This window comes from Oncorhynchus nerka, linkage group LG15, assembly GCF_034236695.1.
Source record: "Oncorhynchus nerka isolate Pitt River linkage group LG15, Oner_Uvic_2.0, whole genome shotgun sequence".
NCBI classification, from domain to species: domain Eukaryota; kingdom Metazoa; phylum Chordata; class Actinopteri; order Salmoniformes; family Salmonidae; genus Oncorhynchus; species Oncorhynchus nerka.
This window is the reverse complement of record NC_088410.1, coordinates 92,675,038-92,697,703: the sequence shown is the minus strand read 5'-3', so window position 1 is coordinate 92,697,703 and position 22,666 is coordinate 92,675,038. Positions and strand designations below refer to the sequence as shown.

Below are 22,666 nucleotides of genomic sequence, written 5' to 3'. Positions count from 1 at the left end.
GAACATGGTAAACAGATGTAGAACATGGTAAACAGATGTAGAATATGGTAAGAATATGGTAAACAGATGTAGAATATGGTAATATGGTAAACAGATGTAGAATATGGTAAACAGATGTAGAATATGGTAAACAGATGTAGAACATGGTAAACAGATGTAGAACATGGTAAACAGATGTAGAACATGGTAAACAGATGTAGAACATGGTAAACAGATGTAGAATATGGTAAACAGATGTAGAACATGGTAAACCGATGTAGAATATGGTAAACAGATGTAGAACATGGTAAACAGATGTAGAACATGGTAAACAGATGTAGAATATGGTAAGAATATGGTAAACAGATGTAGAACATGGTAAACAGATGTAGAACATGGTAAACAGATGTAGAATATGGTAAACAGATGTAGAACATGGTAAACAGATGTAAAATATGGTAAACAGATGTAGAATATGGTAAACAGATGTAGAACATGGTAAACATATGTAGAACATGGTAAACAGATGTAGAATATGGTAAACAGATGTAGAACATGGTAAACAGATGTAGAATATGGTAAACAGATGTAGAACATGGTAAACAGATGTAGAACATGGTAAACAGATGTAGAATATGGTAAACAGATGTAGAACATGGTAAACCGATGTAGAATATGGTAAACAGATGTAGAACATGGTAAACAGATGTAGAACATGGTAAACAGATGTAGAATATGGTAAGAATATGGTAAACAGATGTAGAACATGGTAAACAGATGTAGAATATGGTAAACAGATGTAGAACATGGTAAACAGATGTAGAATATGGTAAACAGATGTAGAACATGGTAAACAGATGTAGAACATGGTAAACAGATGTAGAATATGGTAAACAGATGTAGAATATGGTAAACAGATGTAGAACATGGTAAACAGATGTAGAATATGGTAAACAGATGTAGAATATGGTAAACAGATGTAGAACATGGTAAACAGATGTAGAATATGGTAAACAGATGTAGAACATGGTAAACAGATGTAGAACATGGTAAACAGATGTAGAATATGGTAAACAGATGTAGAACATGGTAAACAGATGTAGAACATGGTAAACAGATGTAGAATATGGTAAACAGATGTAGAACATGGTAAACAGATGTAGAACATGGTAAACATATGTAGAATATGGTAAACAGATGTAGAACATGGTAAACAGATGTAGAATATGGTAAACAGATGTAGAACATGGTAAACAGATGTAGAACATGGTAAACAGATGTAGAACATGGTAAACAGATGTAGAACATGGTAAACAGATGTAGAATATGGTAAACAGATGTAGAACATGGTAAACAGATGTAGAACATGGTAAACAGATGTAGAATATGGTAAACAGATGTAGAATATGGTAAACAGATGTAGAACATGGTAAACAGATGTAGAACATGGTAAACAGATGTAGAATATGGTAAACAGATGTAAACTAACATCAAACATCATTACTCATCCATAATCTGTCAGAGCAGTTGAGAGGTTCTGAATCAGTCAGGGAACTGTTTAAGTGCATACCCTGCTAACCTGGGTTATTTGTCACAACGGTGCCCCACACTGAATCTTGGGAACACAGCAGAGAGAGAGGTTCTGACCCCACTAAGCCACCGTACCCAAAATTAGCAGGGTGCAACTCTCAATGGAATAGAACTCTTAGATCTCTCAATTAGAATCAGAATGTTTAGAACTGGAACACATTCTACTTCTATGGGAGAACTCCTAGTCCTGAGAGGAGCAGAGGGACTGAGGGACTGGGGTTTGTGCCAACTGGCCCAGTCTGAATGGAACACAGTAGAGCCTAAAGGACAACACAGCCCAAAGAGATTAGGTTAATGCAGAACCTGTATCATATGATTTGCATAGCTGTGAGTGTCTCTATTTCCTTCTCTGTGTCTGCATGGTGGCCTACATTCACAAGACAAATATTTGGCAGAGTAAGATAACTTGCTGTACGTCTGACACGGATCTATTAGGCTTTGTTTCACTGTACCACGGTACTACAGTACATGTATTCAAGTCTCATAGCCACACATTGCTTTGAGACTGAAACTATAAGCCGCGAAGAGGCCAAAATGTGGATGGATTGATTTTTTTCTCTCTCTCTCTTTCTTTCTTTCTCTTTTTTTTCTCTCTCTCTTTTTTCTTTCTTTCTCTTTTTTCTCTCTTTCTTTCTCTTTTTTTCTTTCTCTCTTTTCTTTCTCTTTTTTCTCTCTCTTTCTTTCTTTCTCTTTTTTTTCTCTCTTTCTTTCTCTTTTTTTCTTTCTCTCTCTCCTTTCTTTCTTTCTCTTTTTTCTCTCTTTTTCTCTTTTTTCTCTCTCTCTCTCTCTCTCTCTCTCTCTCTCTCTCATGAGAGTTATGGCTGTGACGGATACTGGCAGTCTGCATGCAGCCTATAGTGTGGGACCCTAGCGACCCCACAGCACAGCCAGTGAATTGGTATTTCTTCTGAAAGGAGCAGAGGTCCTCTGCCAACACCAAGAGCCTGACAGCTGCTGAACGGATGGCAGAGGGCAGTCTTTCCCTCTGCACAGACACACCAAGGCTGACATAGAGGAGAGGACAATTTGGGGGGGGGTCGAACTAGAGATTGACAATGCAACAGATATGGCTTTAGATATACATTGAAGACAACAAAATGCTCAAAATATACAATTTATTCAAAATATGTTAATGCAACCATCAGTATTTTCCAGTAATTACAAAATCAGTCATTTTTAATAGTTTTTCCTTATTAACAACAAATCATTATAACACAAATGTTGATCAACCATCAGAGCAAATACAGTTTCATTTGCAGCACATCTGACACTTTGCCTGATAGACAAGCATTGGCTGCAACAATCGGGAAAGAACAGTCGGAGAGACATTTTTGTAAACTTGGGTCCACTGGTCACATAATATATTTCAGATTTCAAACACCCCTGGGAAGACATACAGTGAAACACTATTTGCCCCCTTTCTGATTTTTCTCTACTGTTGCATATTTTTATACTGACTATTAGCAGGTCTTCAACCAAAACCTAATATTAGATAAAGGGAACCTGAGTTTACAAAGAACAGTCATTTTATTTATTTAATTAACAAATGGGACCCATGTCATCCCAAAAATGATACTTTTCAATCATCTGTCCATAGAACATTCTTCCAGAAGTCTTGATGATCGTCATTTTGGCAAACTTGAGTAAACTTTTTGGACATGGGTTCCATTATGGGGTGGCAGGTAGCCTAGTGGTTAGAGCGTTGGGCCAGTAACCAGCAGGTAGCCTAGTGGTTAGAGCGTTGGGCCAGTAACCAGCAGGTAGCCTAGTGGTTAGAGCGTTGGGCCAGTAACCAGCAGGTAGCCTAGTGGTTAGAGCGTTGGGCCAGTAACCAGCAGGTAGCCTAGTGGTTAGAGCGTTGGACCAGTAACCAGCAGGTAGCCTAGTGGTTAGAGCGTTGGGCCAGTAACCAGCAGGTAGCCTAGTGGTTAGAGCGTTGGGCCAGTAACCAGCAGGTAGCCTAGTGGTTAGAGCGTTGGGCCAGTAACCAGCAGGTAGCCTAGTGGTTAGAGCGTTGGGCCAGTAACCAGCAGGTAGCCTAGTGGTTAGAGCGTTGGGCCAGTAACCAACAGGTAGCCTAGTGGTTAGAGCGTTGGACCAGTAACCAGCAGGTAGCCTAGTGGTTAGAGCGTTGGGCCAGTAACCAACAGGTAGCCTAGTGGTTAGAGCGTTGGACCAGTAACCAGCAGGTAGCCTAGTGGTTAGAGCATTGGCCCAGTAACCAGCAGGTAGCCTAGTGGTTAGAGCGTTGGGCCAGTAACCAGCAGGTAGCCTAGTGGTTAGAGCGTTGGGCCAGTAACCAGCAGGTAGCCTCGTGGTTAGAGCGTTGGGCCAGTAACCAGCAGGTAGCCTAGTGGTTAGAGCGTTGGGCCAGTAACCAGCAGGTAGCCTAGTGGTTAGAGCGTTGGGCCAGTAACCAACAGGTAGCCTAGTGGTTAGAGCGTTGGACCAGTAACCAGCAGGTAGCCTAGTGGTTAGAGCGTTGGGCCAGTAACCAACAGGTAGCCTAGTGGTTAGAGCGTTGGACCAGTAACCAGCAGGTAGCCTAGTGGTTAGAGCGTTGGCCCAGTAACCAGCAGGTAGCCTAGTGGTTAGAGCGTTGGGCCAGTAACCAGCAGGTAGCCTAGTGGTTAGAGCGTTGGACCAGTAACCAGCAGGTAGCCTAGTGGTTAGAGCGTTGGGCCAGTAACCAGCAGGTAGCCTAGTGGTTAGAGCGTTGGGCCAGTAACCAGCAGGTAGCCTAGTGGTTAGAGCGTTGGGCCAGTAACCAGCAGGTAGCCTAGTGGTTAGAGCGTTGGGCCAGTAAACCAGCAGGTAGCCTAGTGGTTAGAGCGTTGGGCCAGTAACCAACAGGTAGCCTAGTGGTTAGAGCGTTGGACCAGTAACCAGCAGGTAGCCTAGTGGTTAGAGCGTTGGGCCAGTAACCAACAGGTAGCCTAGTGGTTAGAGCGTTGGACCAGTAACCAGCAGGTAGCCTAGTGGTTAGAGCATTGGCCCAGTAACCAGCAGGTAGCCTAGTGGTTAGAGCGTTGGACCAGTAACCAGCAGGTAGCCTAGTGGTTAGAGCGTTGGGCCAGTAACCAGCAGGTAGCCTAGTGGTTAGAGCTGCTGGGCCAGTAACCAGCAGGTAGCCTAGTGGTTAGAGCGTTGGGCCAGTAACCAGCAGGTAGCCTAGTGGTTAGAGCGTTGGGCCAGTAACCAGCAGGTAGCCTAGTGGTTAGAGTGTTGGGCCAGTAATCAGCAGGCAGCCTAGTGGTTAGAGCGTTGGGCCAGTAACCAGCAGGTAGCCTAGTGGTTAGAGCGTTGGGACAGTAACCAGCAGGTAGCCTAGTGGTTAGAGCGTTGGGCCAGTAACCAGCAGGTAGCCTAGTGGTTAGAGCGTTGGGCCAGTAACCAGCAGGTAGCCTAGTGGTTAGAGCGTTGGGCCAGTAACCAGCAGGTAGCCTAGTGGTTAGAGTGTTGGGCCAGTAATCAGCAGGCAGCCTAGTGGTTAGAGTGTTGGGCCAGTAACCAGCAGGTAGCCTAGTGGTTAGAGCGTTGGACCAGTAACCAGCAGGTAGCCTAGTGGTTAGAGCGTTGGACCAGTAACCAGCAGGTAGCCTAGTGGTTAGAGCGTTGGGCCAGTAACCAGCAGGTAGCCTAGTGGTTAGAGCGTTGGGCCAGTAACCAGCAGGTAGCCTAGTGGTTAGAGCGTTGGGCCAGTAACCAGCAGGTAGCCTAGTGGTTAGAGCGTTGGGCCAGTAACCAGCAGGTAGCCTAGTGGTTAGAGTGTTGGGCCAGTAATCAGCAGGCAGCCTAGTGGTTAGAGCGTTGGGCCAGTAACCAGCAGGTAGCCTAGTGGTTAGAGCGTTGGGACAGTAACCAGCAGGTAGCCTAGTGGTTAGAGTGTTGGGCCAGTAACCAGCAGGTAGCCTAGTGGTTAGAGTGTTGGGCCAGTAATCAGCAGGTAGCCTCGTGGTTAGAGCGTTGGGCCAGTAACCAGCAGGTAGCCTAGTGGTTAGAGTATTGGCCCAGTAACCAGCAGGTAGCCTAGTGGTTAGAGCGTTGGGCCAGTAACCGAAAGGTTGCTAGATTGAATCCCCAAGCTGACAAGGTATAAATCTGTCATTCTGTCCCTGAACAAGACAGTTAACCCACTGTTCCTAGGCTGTCGTTCTGACCCTGAACAAGGCAGTTAACCCACTGTTCCTAGGCTGTCGTTCTGACCCTGAACAAGGCAGTTAACCCACTGTTCCTAGGCTGTCGTTCTGACCCTGAACAAGGCAGTTAACCCACTGTTCCTAGGCTGTCGTTCTGCCCCTGAACAAGGCAGTTAACCCACTGTTCCTAGGCTGTCGTTCTGCCCCTGAACAAGGCAGTTAACCCACTGTTCCTAGGCTGTCGTTCTGCCCCTGAACAAGGCAGTTAACCCACTGTTCCTAGGCTGTCGTTCTGACCCTGAACAAGGCAGTTAACCCACTGTTCCTAGGCTGTCGTTCTGACCCTGAACAAGGCAGTTAACCCACTGTTCCTAGGCCGTAGTTGAAAATAAGAATTTGTTCTTAACTGACTTGCCTGGTTAAACAAAATAGTTTTTATGCCTGACAAAAACTAAACACTGCATTCCACAGTAAGAACCTCATACCAACGGTCAAGCATGGTGGTGGCAGTGTGATGGTTTGGGGAGGCTTTGCTGCCTCAGAACCTGGACGACTTGCCTGAATTCTGAATTCTGCTCTGTATCAGAGAATTCTACAGGAGGATGTCCGTCTGTGAACTGAGGTTGAAGTGCAGCTGGGTCATGCAGCAAGATAATGATTAAAAACACAATCAAGTCTACATAAAAATGTCTAAAGAGCAACACATTTGAAGATTGGAATGGCCTAGTCAAAGTTCAGACCTAATCCCTAGTTCCAATTGAGATGCTGTGGCAGGACTTGAAACGAGCATTTCATGCTTGAAAACCCACACGTTGCTGAGTTAAAGCAGTTCCGCATGGAAGAGTGGGACAGAATTCCTCCACAGCGACGTGAGAGACTGATCAACAACTACAGGAAGTGTTTGGTTGGAGTCGTTGCAGCTAAAGGTGGACTGATCAACAACTACAGGAAGTGTTTGGTTGGAGTCGTTGCAGCTAAAGGTGGACTGATCAACAACTACAGGAAGTGTTTGGTTGGAGTCGTTGCAGCTAAAGGAGGACTGATCAACAACTACAGGAAGTGTTTGGTTGGAGTCGTTGCAGCTAAAGGAGGACTGATCAACAACTACAGGAAGTGTTTGGTTGGAGTCGTTGCAGCTAAAGGAGGACTGATCAACAACTACAGGAAGTGTTCGGTTGGAGTCATTGCAGCTAAAGGTGGACTGATCAACAACTACAGGAAGTGTTCGGTTGGAGTCGTTGCAGCTAAAGGTGTACTGATCAACAACTACAGGAAGTGTTTGGTTGGAGTCGTTGCAGCTGAAGGTGGACTGATCAACAACTACAGGAAGTGTTTGGTTGGAGTCATTGCAGCTGAAGGTGGACTGATCAACAACTACAGGAAGTGTTTGGTTGGAGTCGTTGCAGCTGAAGGTGGACTGATCAACAACTACAGGAAGTGTTTGGTTGGAGTCGTTGCAGCTGAAGGTGGACTGATCAACAACTACAGGAAGTGTTTGGTTGGAGTCGTTGCAGCTGAAGGTGGCACAACCAGTTATTGAGTGTAAGGGGACAATCACTTTTTCACACAGGGGAATTTGGTGTTGCATAACTTTGTTTATGAAATTAATTAAATAAAGAATGTAATTGTTTGTGTTATTTGTTCACTCAGGTTTCCTGTATCTAATATTAGGTTTTGGTTGAAGATCTGATAACATTCAGTATCAAAAATATGCAAAAGAAGAGAAAACTAAAAAGGGGGCAAATACTTTATCACGGCAACAACGGCCACTGAAACACCCTTCTACCATAGTAACACACCCTTCTACCATAGTAACACACCCTTCTACCATAGTAAAACACCCTTCTGCCATAGTAAAACACCCTTCTACCATAGTAAAACACCCTTCTACCATAGTAAAACACCCTTCTACCATAGTAAAACACCCTTCTACCATAGTAAAACACCCTTCTACCATAGTAACACACCCTTCTACCATAGTAAAACACCCTTCTACCATAGTAAAACACCCTTCTGCCATAGTAAAACACCCTTCTACCATAGTAAAACACCCTTCTACCATAATAAAACACCCTTCTACCATAGTAAAACACCCTTCTACCATAGTAAAACACCCTTCTACCATAGTAAAACACCCTTCTACCATAATAAAACACCCTTCTACCATAGTAAAACACCCTTCTACCATAGTAAAACACCCTTCTACCATAGTAAAACACCCTTCTGCCATAGTAAAACACCCTTCTACCATAATAAAACACCCTTCTACCATAGTAAAACACCCTTCTACCATAGTAAAACACCCTTCTACCATAGTAAAACACCCTTCTGACATAGTAAAACATCCTTCTACCATAGTAAAACACCCTTCTACCATAATAAAACACCCTTCTACCATAGTAAAACACCCTTCTACCATAGTAAAACACCCTTCTACCATAGTAAAACACCCTTCTGCCATAGTAACACACCCTTCTACCATAGTAACACACCCTTCTACCATAGTAAAACACCCTTCTGCCATAGTAACACACCCTTCTACCATAGTAAAACACCCTTCTACCCCACCTTCTACCATAGTAAAACACCCTTCTACCATAGTAACACACCCTTCTACCATAGTAAAACACCCTTCTACCTCGCCTTCTGCCATAGTAAAACACCCTTCTACCATAGTAACACACCCTTCTACCATAGTAAAACACCCTTCTGCCATAGTAACACACCCTTCTACCATAGTAAAACACCCTTCTACCATAGTAAAACACCCTTCTACCATAGTAAAACACCCTTCTACCATAGTAAAACACCCTTCTACCATAGTAAAACACCCTTCTACCATAGTAAAACACCCTTCTACCCCACCTTCTACCATAGTAAAACACCCTTCTACCATAGTAACACACCCTTCTACCATAGTAAAACACCCTTCTACCATAGTAACACACCCTTCTACCATAGTAACACACCCTTCTACCATAGTAAAACACCCTTCTACCATAGTAACACACCCTTCTACCATAGTAAAACACCCTTCTACCATAGTAAAACACCCTTCTACCATAGTAAAACACCCTTCTACCATAGTAAAACACCCTTCTACCATAGTAACACACCCTTCTACCATAGTAAAACACCCTTCTACCATAGTAAAACACCCTTCTACCATAGTAAAACACCCTTCTACCATAGTAAAACACCCTTCTACCTCGCCTTCTGCCATAGTAAAACACCCTTCTACCATAGTAAAACACCCTTCTACCATAGTAAAACACCCTTCTACCATAGTAAAACACCCTTCTACCTCGCCTTCTGCCATAGTTCATGTTTAAAGGATATCTGATCAAAATTAAAAACAATACCAATAACATTGACAACTAATGCAATTTGTGGACAGTTGACCAAAACATTGACTGTACATTTAAATGTTGTCAACACTATACACAGGCAGGGCAGGGCAGGGCAGGGGAGGGCAGGGCAGGGCAGGGGAGGGCAGGGCAGGGCAGGGGAGGGCAGGGCAGGGCAGGGCAGGGCAGGGCAGGGGAGGGCAGGGCAGGGCAGGGGAGGGCAGGGGAGGGCAGGGCAGGGGAGGGCAGGGCAGGGCAGGGGGCAGGGCAGGGGAGGGCAGGGCAGGGCAGGGGAGGGCAGGGCAGGGGAGGGCAGGGCAGGGGAGGGCAGGGCAGGGGAGATGGCGGAGGGTACAGGGGATAACCGAGGAACAACACTAGTCTCGCACACCAGACTTCCTCCGCAAGGTCTGGCCCTAATACAGTCTCTGTTATGTGGGTTAACCCCCCACTCGTCCCCCCCAAATTGTTTTTTTTTGCTACCCTACCAACTTATTGTCACTCATTGAACTGACCTGACAAGTCCATAAGGAGTTGACAAGAGCAGGAACAGACCGTCACCCAGGCTACTAGTTGTTTCCCATTGTGGAGGTGTTTAGCATTGTTTAGAAGGTAGCTCCTTTACTACCAGGGTTGGAACACAGACACACATTCTAGAAGAGTAGATGTAGTAGTCGTAATGTTTGTACACTACAGTACCACACACATTGTCTGAGTTAGTGGTGTTAAGAGTTGACTAGTGTAATTGTTATATAGTGTAGTGGGTCTCTTAATGTTCAAGCACTGTCTGAGGCGAATCAATATCATACTTAATACATTACAGCATTTTATTTCATATTAATGAACACTTGTGTTAGAGAAAACTACAGTGTCTGTGACAATACAATGGTGATTTAAACACACTGTACACACTCCTCAGTTCCCTAGACAACACCGTATCTACTGTGTGTGTTGTACTGACCATGTCAAATACAAACAAGATATCAAATCGAATTTTATTGGTCACATATACATGATTAGCAGATGTTATTGCGAGTGTAGTGAAATGCTTATATTCCAATAGTATGTTGGTGCCACCCTTAAACAAGCTAGCCTGGTATGGTTGAGGATAAACCCGACACAGTGCCTGGCTAAACACAAGCTACAGATCACTGGACAATAACCTTGTTAACTCCACAGGGACATTTCCATTCTAAAAAGGTGCAGTGCCTCTAGCCTGATCCCAGATCTGTTTGTGCCAACTCCATGACAGTGACAAGACAGTACAAGCAGATCTGGGATCACAGGGGAGCAAGACATACTGTAAATGTACCAGCTCATTCTAATGCATTCCCTCTCCATAGATAGACCAATAGAATCCATACACTGCATAACCATAGCCTTTATACATAACATTAATCTTCATAAATAAACAGCAACAAACTGTACACATTTTCAAATAATATATTGTTTTTTTTCTTAAATGACCAACAAATAAGACACACCCCTTTCTACCACCTTGATCCCTGTCAGTTAGGATACGGACGGTCAGCAAGAGAAGACAGAGTTCAACGTGGCATTGTTTTAAACGTCTTTAGTGCAGTCATCCTGTCATCCAGTCATCCTGTCATCCAGTCATCCTGTCATCCTGTCATTCTGTCGTCCAGTCATCCTGTCATCCTGTCATCCAGTCATCCTGTCATCCAGTCATCCTGTCATCCTGTCATCCAGTCATCCAGTCATCCAGTCATCCTGTCATCCAGTCATCCAGTCATCCTGTCATCCAGTCATCCAGTCATCCTGTCATCCAGTCATCCTGTCATCCAGTCATCCAGTCATCCTGTCATCCAGTCATCCTGTCATCCTGTCATCCAGTCATCCTGTCATCCAGTCATCCAGTCATCCTGTCATCCAGTCATCCTGTCATCCTGTCATCCAGTCATCCTGTCATCCAGTCATCCTGTCATCCTGTCATCCAGTCATCCTGTCATCCTGTCATCCTTCACAGGAACAGATAGATGGTAGACCGTTGAAGTAATACTGTTCTGTTACGCTATTAAACATTCCTTCCCTTCGCTAAAATAGTCAGCATTTAAACGAGAATACTTCTTAGGAAAGACGACCCTTCCCCTCTTGCCTCTCAGTGGACCAACACAGCTGCAGTAATAACACTGAGAGTGTATTCTGACATGGTGGAGTGGATCTTTGCAATGTCGTCGTCCCCCACCCCCTCATACACTTTCAGAAACAGTGGATACAAGGAGGAATGTGGTTTGAAAACAGTGATTCAGTCAAAAGTTGTAAGACACCAGATATGGTTAACATGGGAGTGCACACTGCCTGGCCATCTATTCCTTTATAGGGCACAAGACCTGCCTTCTCGTAGGGGCTAGGGGCCATCTATTCCTTTATAGGGCACAAGACCTGCCTTCTCGTAGGGGCTAGGGGCCATCTATTCCTTTATAGGGCACAAGACCTGCCTTCTCGTAGGGGCCATCTATTCCTTTATAGGGCACAAGACCTGCCTTCTCGTAGGGGCTAGGGGCCATCTTGTTCCACCTCCTGGCCCTCTGCATCAACCACAAGCTATCACAGTGGCTCCTCACCAATTCATCTGGGCTGGATTCCTCACGTCCTATCAGGACGGTCATTTTCCAGAGTAAGGGTATGGTCCATACTGGCCTGGAGTGTTAAACAGTGGGGAGGGACAGGGACCAATCACCTGGCTGGATCAGCACCACTCCCATTGCCATCTAGGACCTTTGAGGACCTTTGCTCTACCTGTTGGTCTCCCTCTGTGCCATCTCTTCCTGCTTCCTGCTCCACAGTCACAAGACCATCCTGCTCTGACACGCTCTATCCGGGAAGAAGTTTCCCTTAGGCACAGATCTAGGATCAGCTTTCCCTCCCCGAACCCTAACCTTAATCCATTGGAGGAAAACACAGTAAGCCTGACCTTAGATCGGTGTCATGGGGTGGCCTCCACCTCCTCCCTAGGAGACACAGCAGCAGCTGCCCTCCTTTGGTTCTTCATCATCTAATGGCTGTTTGAATCTGAGAATGGGCGGGTCACCGCTTGCCGGGGTGTAGTATACTGTACTTCCATTGGACGAGACGAGGGGCATACGGGAGTCCACAGGGCTCTGGGGTTCGGTGGATTCTGTGGAGCCGTTTCCTAGGTGACCGTTGAGGAGCGGGTGATTGAGGAGCTTGGCGGCCGACCTCTGCTTTTTCAGTTCCGACAGGGTCTGAGAGCGCTCTCTGGGCAAGGAGGAGGAGGAGTCCTCTGGGAGCTGATCGGCTGACGCGCTCCTCGTGTCAGGGGATAGAGGCTCGTCATTGGTTGGCGGCAGCTGACTGGGAGTGGGCGAGGACGTCGTCGTGGAGACGATGCCATTTTGTTTGATGATGCCGCTAGGAGCATCTTTCAAGGTCTTCTGTAGTTTGGGTCTCTCCACTACTGGCTTCACCTGGGAGACAGAGGACATTCAGATTACTGTTACTAACGGTTACTAACTGGGAGACAGAGGACATTCAGATTACTGTTACTAACGGTTACTAACTGGGAGACAGAGGACATTCAGATTACTGTTACTAACGGTTACTAACTGGGAGACAGAGGACACTCAGATTACTGTTACTAATTGCTGTTATCCACGGTGACTAACTGCTGTTACCACGGTGACTAACTGCTGTTACCACGGTGACTAACTGCTGTTACCAATTACTATTACAGACCTTTACTATGATTTCCTTCACAAACTAAACAGAAGACAAGTTGACTAACTAGACTAGAGGCTGGCGGTTCCTTTGGTTAATCCCATTAGATATTTCTTTATTGTACGATTTTCACAGATAATTGCTTTACGTAGAAGAAAATGCGATATGGGGAGAGACATGACATAGGCCAGACATATCAAACATACACGTTCATGAAAAAACAGGAATGACAGTAACGAACTCTGACCCCTCCCTTCCACATTACATAGCTGTCCGTCCTATACTCCATATTACCTATCCCCTTAAATGTCCAAGGTCCCTGAGTTTTGCACATAATGTTATAGTGTTGAACTGTTTTAGTGGGTATTACTCTCTACACAGACGTTCATAAAGTAACAGGCTACATGGGGTTTTCACACACATGTGAGATAGGAGAAACGTTTATCCATACTAACCGTAGTACCAGTTGTATTGATGGGATGGCTGTTCTCCTGGTCCGTCTCCTTCTCCTGGTCCTCCCTCCCTCCTTCCCTCCCTCCTCTCCACACGATGGCCTCAGTCTCGTACTCCTTCACACGAAGGTTGTGTCTGTCAGACAGGCTTGCCCTCCGCACCACTTTCCTAAAACACACGCAGGGAGGAGAGGGGTTCAGTGTTCCTGTAAATCAGGGTTTATTTATCACAGTCCTGGAGGTTTATATTTGACTTCTATACCAGCACAAACTCCTGATTTATAAGAAAACTCAGCTATTAGTTGAATCATGTGTTAGTACTGGGCTGTAACACAATCATCCCGTGCCCCTCTCCATGACCACATTGAACAACACTACTGTAGTAGCAGATAACGGGGATGCTTTTGGCGGCAGGGTAGCCTAGTGGTTAGAGTGTTGGACTAGTAACCGGAAGGTTGCAAGTTCAAATCTCCGAGCTGACAAGGTACAAATCTGTCGTTCTGCCACTGAACAGGCAGTTAACCCACTGTTCCTCGTCATTGAAAATAAGAATTTGTTCTTAACTGACTTGCCTAGTTAAATAAAGGTAAAAATAGTGGAGAAAATGTAATAGTCTGCATGCAGTTTCCTCTCTGTCCAGTAGAGGTCAGTACATACCCACGGCTGCCTGCGCTGGATGTCCTCCTACACAAGGAGGTCTTGTGTTTAAGCTGAGACTTCATGATGATGTCGTGTTTGTGTTTCAGGTCTAGCAGGATGGCACGGAACTCCTCGTCCTCACACAGGTCTAAAGGTCAGAGGTTAGAGGTTACACAAGGAAAACACGCACACACAGAGGATGGCTCGGAACTTCTCGTCCTCGCACAGGTCTAAAGGTCAGAGGTTACACAAGGAAAACACACACACGCACACACACACAGAGGATGGCTCGGAACTTCTCGTCCTCGCACAGGTCTAAAGGTCAGAGGTTACACAAGGAAAACACCCACACGCACACACACACAGAGGATGACTCGGAACTTCTCGTCCTCGCACAGGTCTAAAGGTCACACAGGGAACACAGAGACCAAAACACATCCTCCCATCAACCACTGCTCTGTGGCCTGTTAGGGGTTTATGTTTTGTTTGTTTTTTTACAACCAAAAAACAGAACAATTAAGCAAAATAAATAGCAGAACAAAAGGCAACTAAACCCTCCCACCCCTTAGAAAAACAAGAAAAAAAGAAACCAATACAAAACACAAAAACACCACAGAAAGAATACACCACAAAACCAATACAATACAAAACCAATACACAACAACACAAAACCAATACAATACAAAACCAATACAATACACAACAACACAAAAACAATACAACACAATACAAAGCCAATACAAAAACACCACAAAACCAATACAAAGCCAATACAAAAACACCACAAAGCCAATACAAAACAACAAACACAAAAACAATACAAAAACACACAAAAAATACAGAACATTAGAGAGAAAATATCTCCATCTATTTCCATCGATCTACAAGCCCACATCCACCAATCCCAATGGAAGTGTTGTTCCATGTCGTCCAGGAAGGGTTGCCAAATGTTTACAAAATGGTTGCATTTATTTCTTAAAGCGTAGGTCATCTTTTCCAGAGGAACACACTCACTCATTTCAGAGAGCCGTCTTGTAGTTGAGAGAGGGGAATCTGATTTCAATGTCTATGCAACACCTTTTCTTGCAGTGACAATGGCACTATCTGTCAATTTGATATTGAAATGATTCCTTACATTCACATTTGTAAAGTTACCCAGAAGGCATATTTCAGGGGGAAAGGGACCTCTATAATAAAGGCCAGGGTATCACAAACATCATGCCAGAAGGCTTGTCATTTAGTACACTGTTAAGTAGAATGTCATTTAGTACACTGTTAAGTAGAATGTCATTTAGTACACTGTTAAGTAGAATGTCATTTAGTACACTGTTAAGTAGAATGTCATTTAGTACACTGTTAAGTAGAATGTCATTTAGTACACTGTTAAGTAGAATGTCATTTAGTACACTGTTAAGTAGAATGTCATTTAGTACACTGTTAAGTAGAATGTCATTTAGTACACTGTTAAGTAGAATGTCATTTAGTACACTGTTAAGTAGAATGCAGAAAAGTGCTTTCTGTTGTTCCACGTCTAAAACCCATGTCTGATATTTCAGGGTGACCTTTGAGGTGTTAGATAGAGTTGGTGGACGAAGTTGTAATGTCTGAATCTGGAGTCGATGGTTGCTGATACGCTATCATGGCATAGGTTCGACCACAGCCTCTTCATCATTTGTAATAATAATTAGATCAGCTTCCCATCTCTCTCTTGACCTACAGTAGATACAGTTGAAGTCTGAAGTTTACATGCACCGTAGCCAGATATTTAAATTAAGTTTTTTCACAATTCCTGACATTTAATCCTAGTAAACATTCCCTGTCTTAGGTCAGTTAGGATCACCACTTTATTTTAAGAATGTGAAATGTCAGAATAATAGTAGAGAGAATGATTTATTTCAGCTTTTATTTCTTTCATCACATTCCCAGTGTGCCAAAAGTTTACATACACTCAATTAGTATTTGGTAGCACTGCCTTTAAATTGTTTAACTTGGGTCAAACGTTTGGGGTAGCCTTCCACGAGCTTCCCACAATAAGTTGGGTGAATATTGGCCCATTCCTCCTGACAGAGCTGGTGTAACTGAGTCAGATTTGTAGGCCTCCTTGCTCGCACACGCTTTTTCAGTTCTGCCCAAATTTTCTATAGAATTGAGGTCAGGGCTTTGTGATGGCCACTCCAATTCATGCTAAGATCTTACTAAATTGATGGTACAGGGATTGCTTGTTCTTGTTGATATAGTCTCGGGGTTCCACTTGTAGATAATATTACTCCCAACCTCTTCATTATTTCCATCTGAGTCCAAGAGGAGGCTGGTTCAGCATCAAATAAGGATGAAATAAATGTAATTTGTGCTGCCCAGTAATACATCTTGAAATTTGTCAGACGGAGACCTCCTAGACGATCATATTAATTTGTCAGACGGAGACCTCCTAGACGATAATATTAATTTGTCAGACGGAGACCTCCTAGACGATCATATTAATTTGTCAGACGGAGACCTCCTAGACGATAATATTAATTTGTCAGACGGAGACCTCCTAGACGATAATATTAATTTGTCAGACGGAGACCTCCTAGACGATAATATTAATTTGTCAGACGGAGACCTCCTAGACGATAATATTAATTTGTCAGACGGAGACCTCCTAGACGATAATATTAATTTGTCAGACGGAGACCTCCTAGACGATAATATTAATTTGTCAGACGGAGACCTCCTAGACGATAATATTAATTTGTCCCTTGGAGTTTTACAGTGCCATTCAAATGGTCTTGTTAATGGACATAAAGGGATTATGGGTAAAGATTGAAATAGGTACGTCATCTTAGGTTAGGTAGGACGTAACACAGTGAATCATCTTAATGCAGCTGATTCTCACAAATACTGTAAGAGGCAGATGTATCCATCTATTCAAGTCATCCAGCACCTTCTGAACCAAGACAGTTAAGCTTGAACATTATCAACCGTGATTCCTAGACATTTAAACCCCTGTGGAGACCATATTTATTTTTATTCTTTTAAATCTTTATTTAACTAGGCAAGTCAGTTAAGAACAAATTCTTATTTTCAATTCTAATTTTCAATGACAGTGGGTTAACTGTCTGTTCAGGGGCAGAACGACAGATATGTACCTTGTCAGCTCGGGGATTTGAACTTGCAACCTTCTGGTTATTAGCCTGTTTGATCGGTGTTGATCAGGTTTAGCAAATAGTCCTAATCTATTAAGCCATCTCCCTAGAAATCGATTTATAGTCAGCATGGTGGAGAGAGATTTGCCTGTAAGAAGAGCATCGTAGAGGATCTTTATTTTTCTTATGAATAACTGTTATAATAGCCGTGGAAGACTCTGCTTCTCAGCAGCTAAATTCAGAATATCAATAGAGAGAGGAATATCCTTCAACTCCTTCTAGAACTCCGTCTCCCGGGGATTTGCCGGGTTGTAGAGAGGAAATTGCCTATCATTGCTAGTTCCGTTCCATCAGAACTGTATAACCTTGAATAGTATTGTTTAAATGACTCATGAATCTATTCAGGGTTGAGACACTTGACCATTTTGAGTTTCGATAGTGTTGATGGTTCTCGAAATCTCCTCAGCTTTTATCTGCCAGGCCAAGACTTTGAAATATAATACCCTAAGTACTTACAAAACTGACAAGGATATTCTTCCAACTAGGCAAAGATATTATGAATTGGGGTAGAAAAAGTGTTTTATTCACCAATGAGCAGTATGTTTCTTTAGAGCCAGATCTTTGGTGTTCCTGTAGGATGTCGTTCTCTAATTTGTTCAATTCAGCAGTGTATTTATTTTGAAGACATTTAGTATACGACATTATTTGACCCCTATGAAAGGCTTTTAATGTCTCCCAGAGTACAATAGTTATTGGGAGAATTTGATCTCCGATAAATTGAGAAAGTTCTGCCTGTTTCAAAAGAGTTTGGTTTCGGGCGACATCCATAGGTCCCTTGAACTCCATCCGGCATCAACACAGAAAGTGTGAGGGGAGAATTATCTGAGATGGTTCTGGATAAATCCTCAGTTTCCACAACACTATAGGTTGGTTTAATGGCGTTTTAGACCCTAGTACAGCAATCATGTATACAGTATAGTAGGGTTGGGTATTGCCAGGGAACTCACGATACAATATTATCGCTAGGTGGCGATTCTATATGTATTGCAATTCGATACTGCGATTTGGTGTTCCAAACATATTGCTCACTATACAGTACCAGTCAAAAGTTTGGAAACCTACTCATTCAAGGGTTTTTCTTTATTTTTTATATTTTCTACATTGTAGAATAATAGTGAACACATCAAAACTATAAAATAACATAAATGGAATCATGTCGTAACCAAAACAGTGTTAAACAGATTATTCAAAGTAGCCACCCTTTGCCTTGATGACAGATTTGCACACTCTTGGCATTCTCTCAACTAGCTTCATGAGGAAGTCACCTGGAATGCATTTCATTTAACAGGTGTGCCTTGTTCAAAGTTCATTTGTGGAATTTCTTTCCTTCTTAATGTGTTTGAACAAATCAGTTGTGTTGTGACAAGGTAGGGGTGGAATACAGAAGAGCCCTATTGGGTAAAAGAGCCTGTATTACGGCAAGAACCGCTCAAATAAGCAAAGAGAAACGACAGTCCATCATTACTTTAAGACATGAAGGTCAGTCAATGCAGAACATTCAATAACTTTCAAAGTTTTCAAGTGAAGTTGCAGAAACCATCAAGCAACATGATGAAACTGGCTCTCATGAGGACCGCCACAGGAAAGGAAGACCCAGAGTTACCTCTGCTGCAGAGGACAAGTTCATTAAGTTTACTGGCTCTCATGAGGACCGCCACAGGAAAGGAAGACCCAGAGCTACCTCTGCTGCAGAGGATAAGTTCACTAGTTAACTACACCTCAGATTGCAGCCCAAATAAATGCTTCACAGAGTTCAAGTAACAGACACATCTCAACATCAACTGATCAGAGGAGACTATGTGAATCAGGCCTTCATGGTTGAATTGCTGCAAACAAACCACCACTAAAGGACACCAATAATAAGAAGAGACTTGCTTGGGTCAAGAAACACGAGCAATGGACAGTAGACAGGTGGAAATCTGTCCTTTGGTCCAATCGCCGTTGGACCAGAGAGGCGGCTCCAGCATACCGGAGTCGCCCCTTCGCTGTTGAGACTGGTGTTTTGCTGGTACTATTTAATGAAGCTGCCAGTTGAGAACTTGTGAGGTGTGTTTCTCAAACTAGACACTCTAATGTACTTGTTCAGTTGTGCACAAGGGCCTCCCACTCATCTTTCTATTCTGGTTAGAGACAATTTGCGCTGTTCTGTGAAGGGAGTAGTACACAGCGCTGTACCAGATCTTCAGTTTCTTGGCAATTTCTCACATGGAATAGTCTTCATTTCTCAGAACAATAATAGACTGACGAGTTTCAGAAGAAAGTTCTTTGTTTGTGGCCATTTTGAGCCTGTAATCGAACCCACAAATGCTGATGCTCCAGATACTCAACTAGTCTAAAGAAGGCCAGTTTTATTGCTTCTTTAATCAGACCAACAGTTTTCAGCTGTGCTAACATAATTGCAAAAGGTTTTTCTAATGATCAATTAGCCTTTTAAAATGATATAAACTTGGATTAGCTAACACAATGTGCCATTGGAACACATGGTGTGATGGTGATGGTTGCTGACAATGGGCCTCTGTACACCTATGTAGATATTCCATTAAAAATCAGCATTTTCCAGCTGCAATACTCATTTACAACATTAACAATGTCTACAGTGTATTTCCAATCAATTTTATGTTATTTTAATGGACAAGAAATGTGCTTTTCTTTCAAAAACAAGTTCATTTCTAAGTGACCCCAAACTTTTGAACAGTAGTGTATGTAGGTAGGTACGGATTAGGGTTATGTAGGTAGGTAGGGTTATGTAGGTAGGTAGGGTTTAGGGTTATGTAGGTAGGTAGGGTTTAGGGTTATGTAGGTAGGTAGGGTTTAGGGTTATGTAGGTAGGTAGGGTTTAGGGTTATGTAGGTAGGTAGGTAGGGTTATGTGGGTAGGTAGGTAGGGTTATGTAGGTAGGTAGGGTTTAGGGTTATGTAGGTAGGTAGGGTTTAGGGTTATATAGGTAGGTAGGTAGGTAGGTAGGTAGGGTTTAGGGTTATGTAGGTAGGTAGGTAGGTAGGGTTTAGGGTTAGGTAGGCAGGGCTAGGGTTAGGGTTACGAAAGTAGGGTTATGTAGGTAAGTTTAGGGTTATGTAGGTAGGTAGGGTTTAGGGTTATGTAGGTAGGTAGGTAGGGTTATGTGGGTAGGTAGGTAGGGTTATGTAGGTAGGTAGGGTTTAGGGTTATGTAGGTAGGTAGGGCTCGGGTTAGGGTTATGTAAGTAGGGTTATGTAGGTAGATTTAGGGTTATGTAGGGTTAGGGTTAAGTATGTAGGTAGGTAGGTGTCAGGGTTATGTAGGTAGGGGTCAGGGTTATGTGGATAGGTAGGGGTTAGGGTTATGTAGGTAGGTAGGGGTTAGGGTTATGTAGGTATGTAGGGTTATGTAGGTAGGTAGGGGTTAGTTATGTAGGTAGGTAGGGTTATGTAGGTAGGTGGGTTTATTGTTATGTAGGTAGGGTTTGGGTTATGTATGTAGGGTTAGTGTTATGTAGGTATGTAGGGTTAGGGTTATGTAGGTAGGTTTATGTAGGTAGGTAGGAAGGGGTTGGGGTTATATAGGAAGGTAGGAATGGGTTTAGGGTTACATACAGTTGAAGACGGAAGTTTACATACACCTTAGCCAAATAGATTTAAACTCCGCTTTTCACAATTCCTGACATTTGATCCTAGTAAAAATTCCCTGTCTTGGGTCATTTAGGATCACCACTTTATTTTAAGTGTCAGAATAATGTCAGAATAATAGTAGAGTTAATTATTTATTTCAGCTTTTATTTCTTTCATCACATTCCTGTGGGTCAGAAGTTTACATACACTCAATTAGTACATGGTAGCATTGCCTTTGAAGTGTTTAACTTGGGTCAAACGTTTCGGGTAGCCTTCCACAAGCTTCCCACAATAAATTGGGTGAATTTTGGATTGAATTTTCTATAGGATTGAGGTCAGGGCTTTGTGATGGCCACTCCAATACCTTGACTTTGTTGTCCTTAAGCCATTTTGCCACAACTTTGGAACTATGCTTGGGGTCATTGTCCATTTGGAAGACCAATTTGCGACCAAGCTTTAACTTCCTGACTGATGTCTTGAGATGGTGCTTCAATAAATTCAATATATGCACCAGTCCCTCCTGCAGCAAAGCACCCCCACAACATGATGCTGCCACCCCCACAACATGATGCTGCCACCCCCGTGCTTCACGGTTGGGATGGTGTTCTTCGGCTTGCAAGCCTCCCCTTTTTTCCTCCAAACACGACAGTCATTATGGCCAAACAGTTCTATTTTTTTCATCAGACCAGAGGACATTTCTCCAAAAAGTACGATCTTTGTCTCCATGTGCAGTTGTAAACTGTAGTCTGGCTTTTTTATGGCGGTTTTGGAGCAGTGGCCTCTTCCTTGCTGAGCGGCCTTTCAGGTTATGTCGATATAGGACTCGTTTTACTGTGGATATAGACACTTTTGTATCTGTTTCCTCCAGCATCTTCCCAAGGTCCTTTGCAGTTATTCTGGGATTGATTTGCCCTTTTCGCACCAAAGTACGTTCATCTCTAGGAGACAGAATTCGTCTCCTTCCTGAGCGGTATGAAGGCAGCGTGGTCCTATGGTGTTTATACCTGCGTACTATTGTTTGTACAGATGAATGTGGTACCTTCAGGCATTTGGAAATTGCTCCCAAGGATGAACCAGACTTGTGGACGTCTACAATTTATTTTCTGAGGTCTTGGCTGATATCTTTTGATTTCCCCATGATGTCAAGCAAAGAGGCACTGAGTTTGAAGGTAGGCCTTGAAATACATCTACAGGTGCACCTCCAATTGACTCAAATGATCTCAATTGTGATACAGTGAAATAATCTGTCTGTAAACAATTGTCGGAAAAATTACTAGGGTTAGGTAGGTAGGTTTAGGCTTATGTAGGTAGGAAGGTAGGTAGGTTTTAGTGTTGGGGCAGACTTACCAATGGGAGTCTCCTCTAGGAAGGAAGGTAGGTAGGTTTTAGGGTTGGGGCAGACTTACCAATGGGAGTCTCCTCTAGGAAGGTAGGTAGGTTTTTAGTGTTAGGGCAGACTTACCAATGGGAGTCTCCTCTAGGAAGGTCTTGGCATTGAGACTGGCACCGTGAGAAACCAGCAGCTCTGCTACATGCATCTGGAACCATAGAGACTATCAGTATTTACACAGCTATCCACAATCATCTGCAGGAACTGAGGACTTGGTGGACTGTATATTCTTTAGGTTAGGTTTTACTGAGCAAGTTCTCTCCCTTGTGCTGGTAAGGGCACATCAAGTCCAACCTAAGCTAAAGAATATACAGTCCACCGAGTCCTCAGTCCTTCGAGCTGGATAAAGATGTTAACTCCCCGAGATGGATCGAGTTTCCTGTGAAGTCTGGACCTGGTCCGATCATACACGACACCAAGCCTCACCTTCTCCTAGTTATAGTAGCACTGCACAGTATGGACAGCTGGGGCATGGGCAAGAAGACAACTTTCAACCTCCAACCTGACTCCCTGGTAGTCAGGTGCTCTTTTCTCCTAGTGTCCTGCTAGCTGACTCCCTGGTAGTCAGGTGCTCTTTTCTCCTAGTGTCCTGCTAGCTGACTCCCTGGTAGTCAGGTGCTCTTTTCTCCTAGTGTCCTGCTAGCTGACTCCCTGGT

General features: G+C 43.6%; 1 protein-coding gene across 2 annotated transcripts in view; it reads right to left on the bottom strand.

Moving 5' to 3' along the window:
- Positions 1-9,868: 9,868 nt before the first annotated feature.
- ppp1r16b (protein phosphatase 1, regulatory subunit 16B) overlaps positions 9,869-22,666 on the bottom strand; it is a 170,155-nt gene continuing 157,357 nt past the window's right edge. For both annotated transcript variants that reach the window (XM_065002044.1, XM_065002043.1), the window contains exons 8-11: positions 22,083-22,158; positions 13,864-13,993; positions 13,210-13,375; positions 9,869-12,504 (exon numbers count right to left, since the gene is read on the bottom strand). In XM_065002044.1, the coding sequence (XP_064858116.1) occupies positions 12,028-12,504; positions 13,210-13,375; positions 13,864-13,993; positions 22,083-22,158 (849 nt within the window). In that variant the 3' untranslated portion in view covers positions 9,869-12,027. The remainder of the gene's footprint in view (positions 12,505-13,209; positions 13,376-13,863; positions 13,994-22,082; positions 22,159-22,666) is intronic.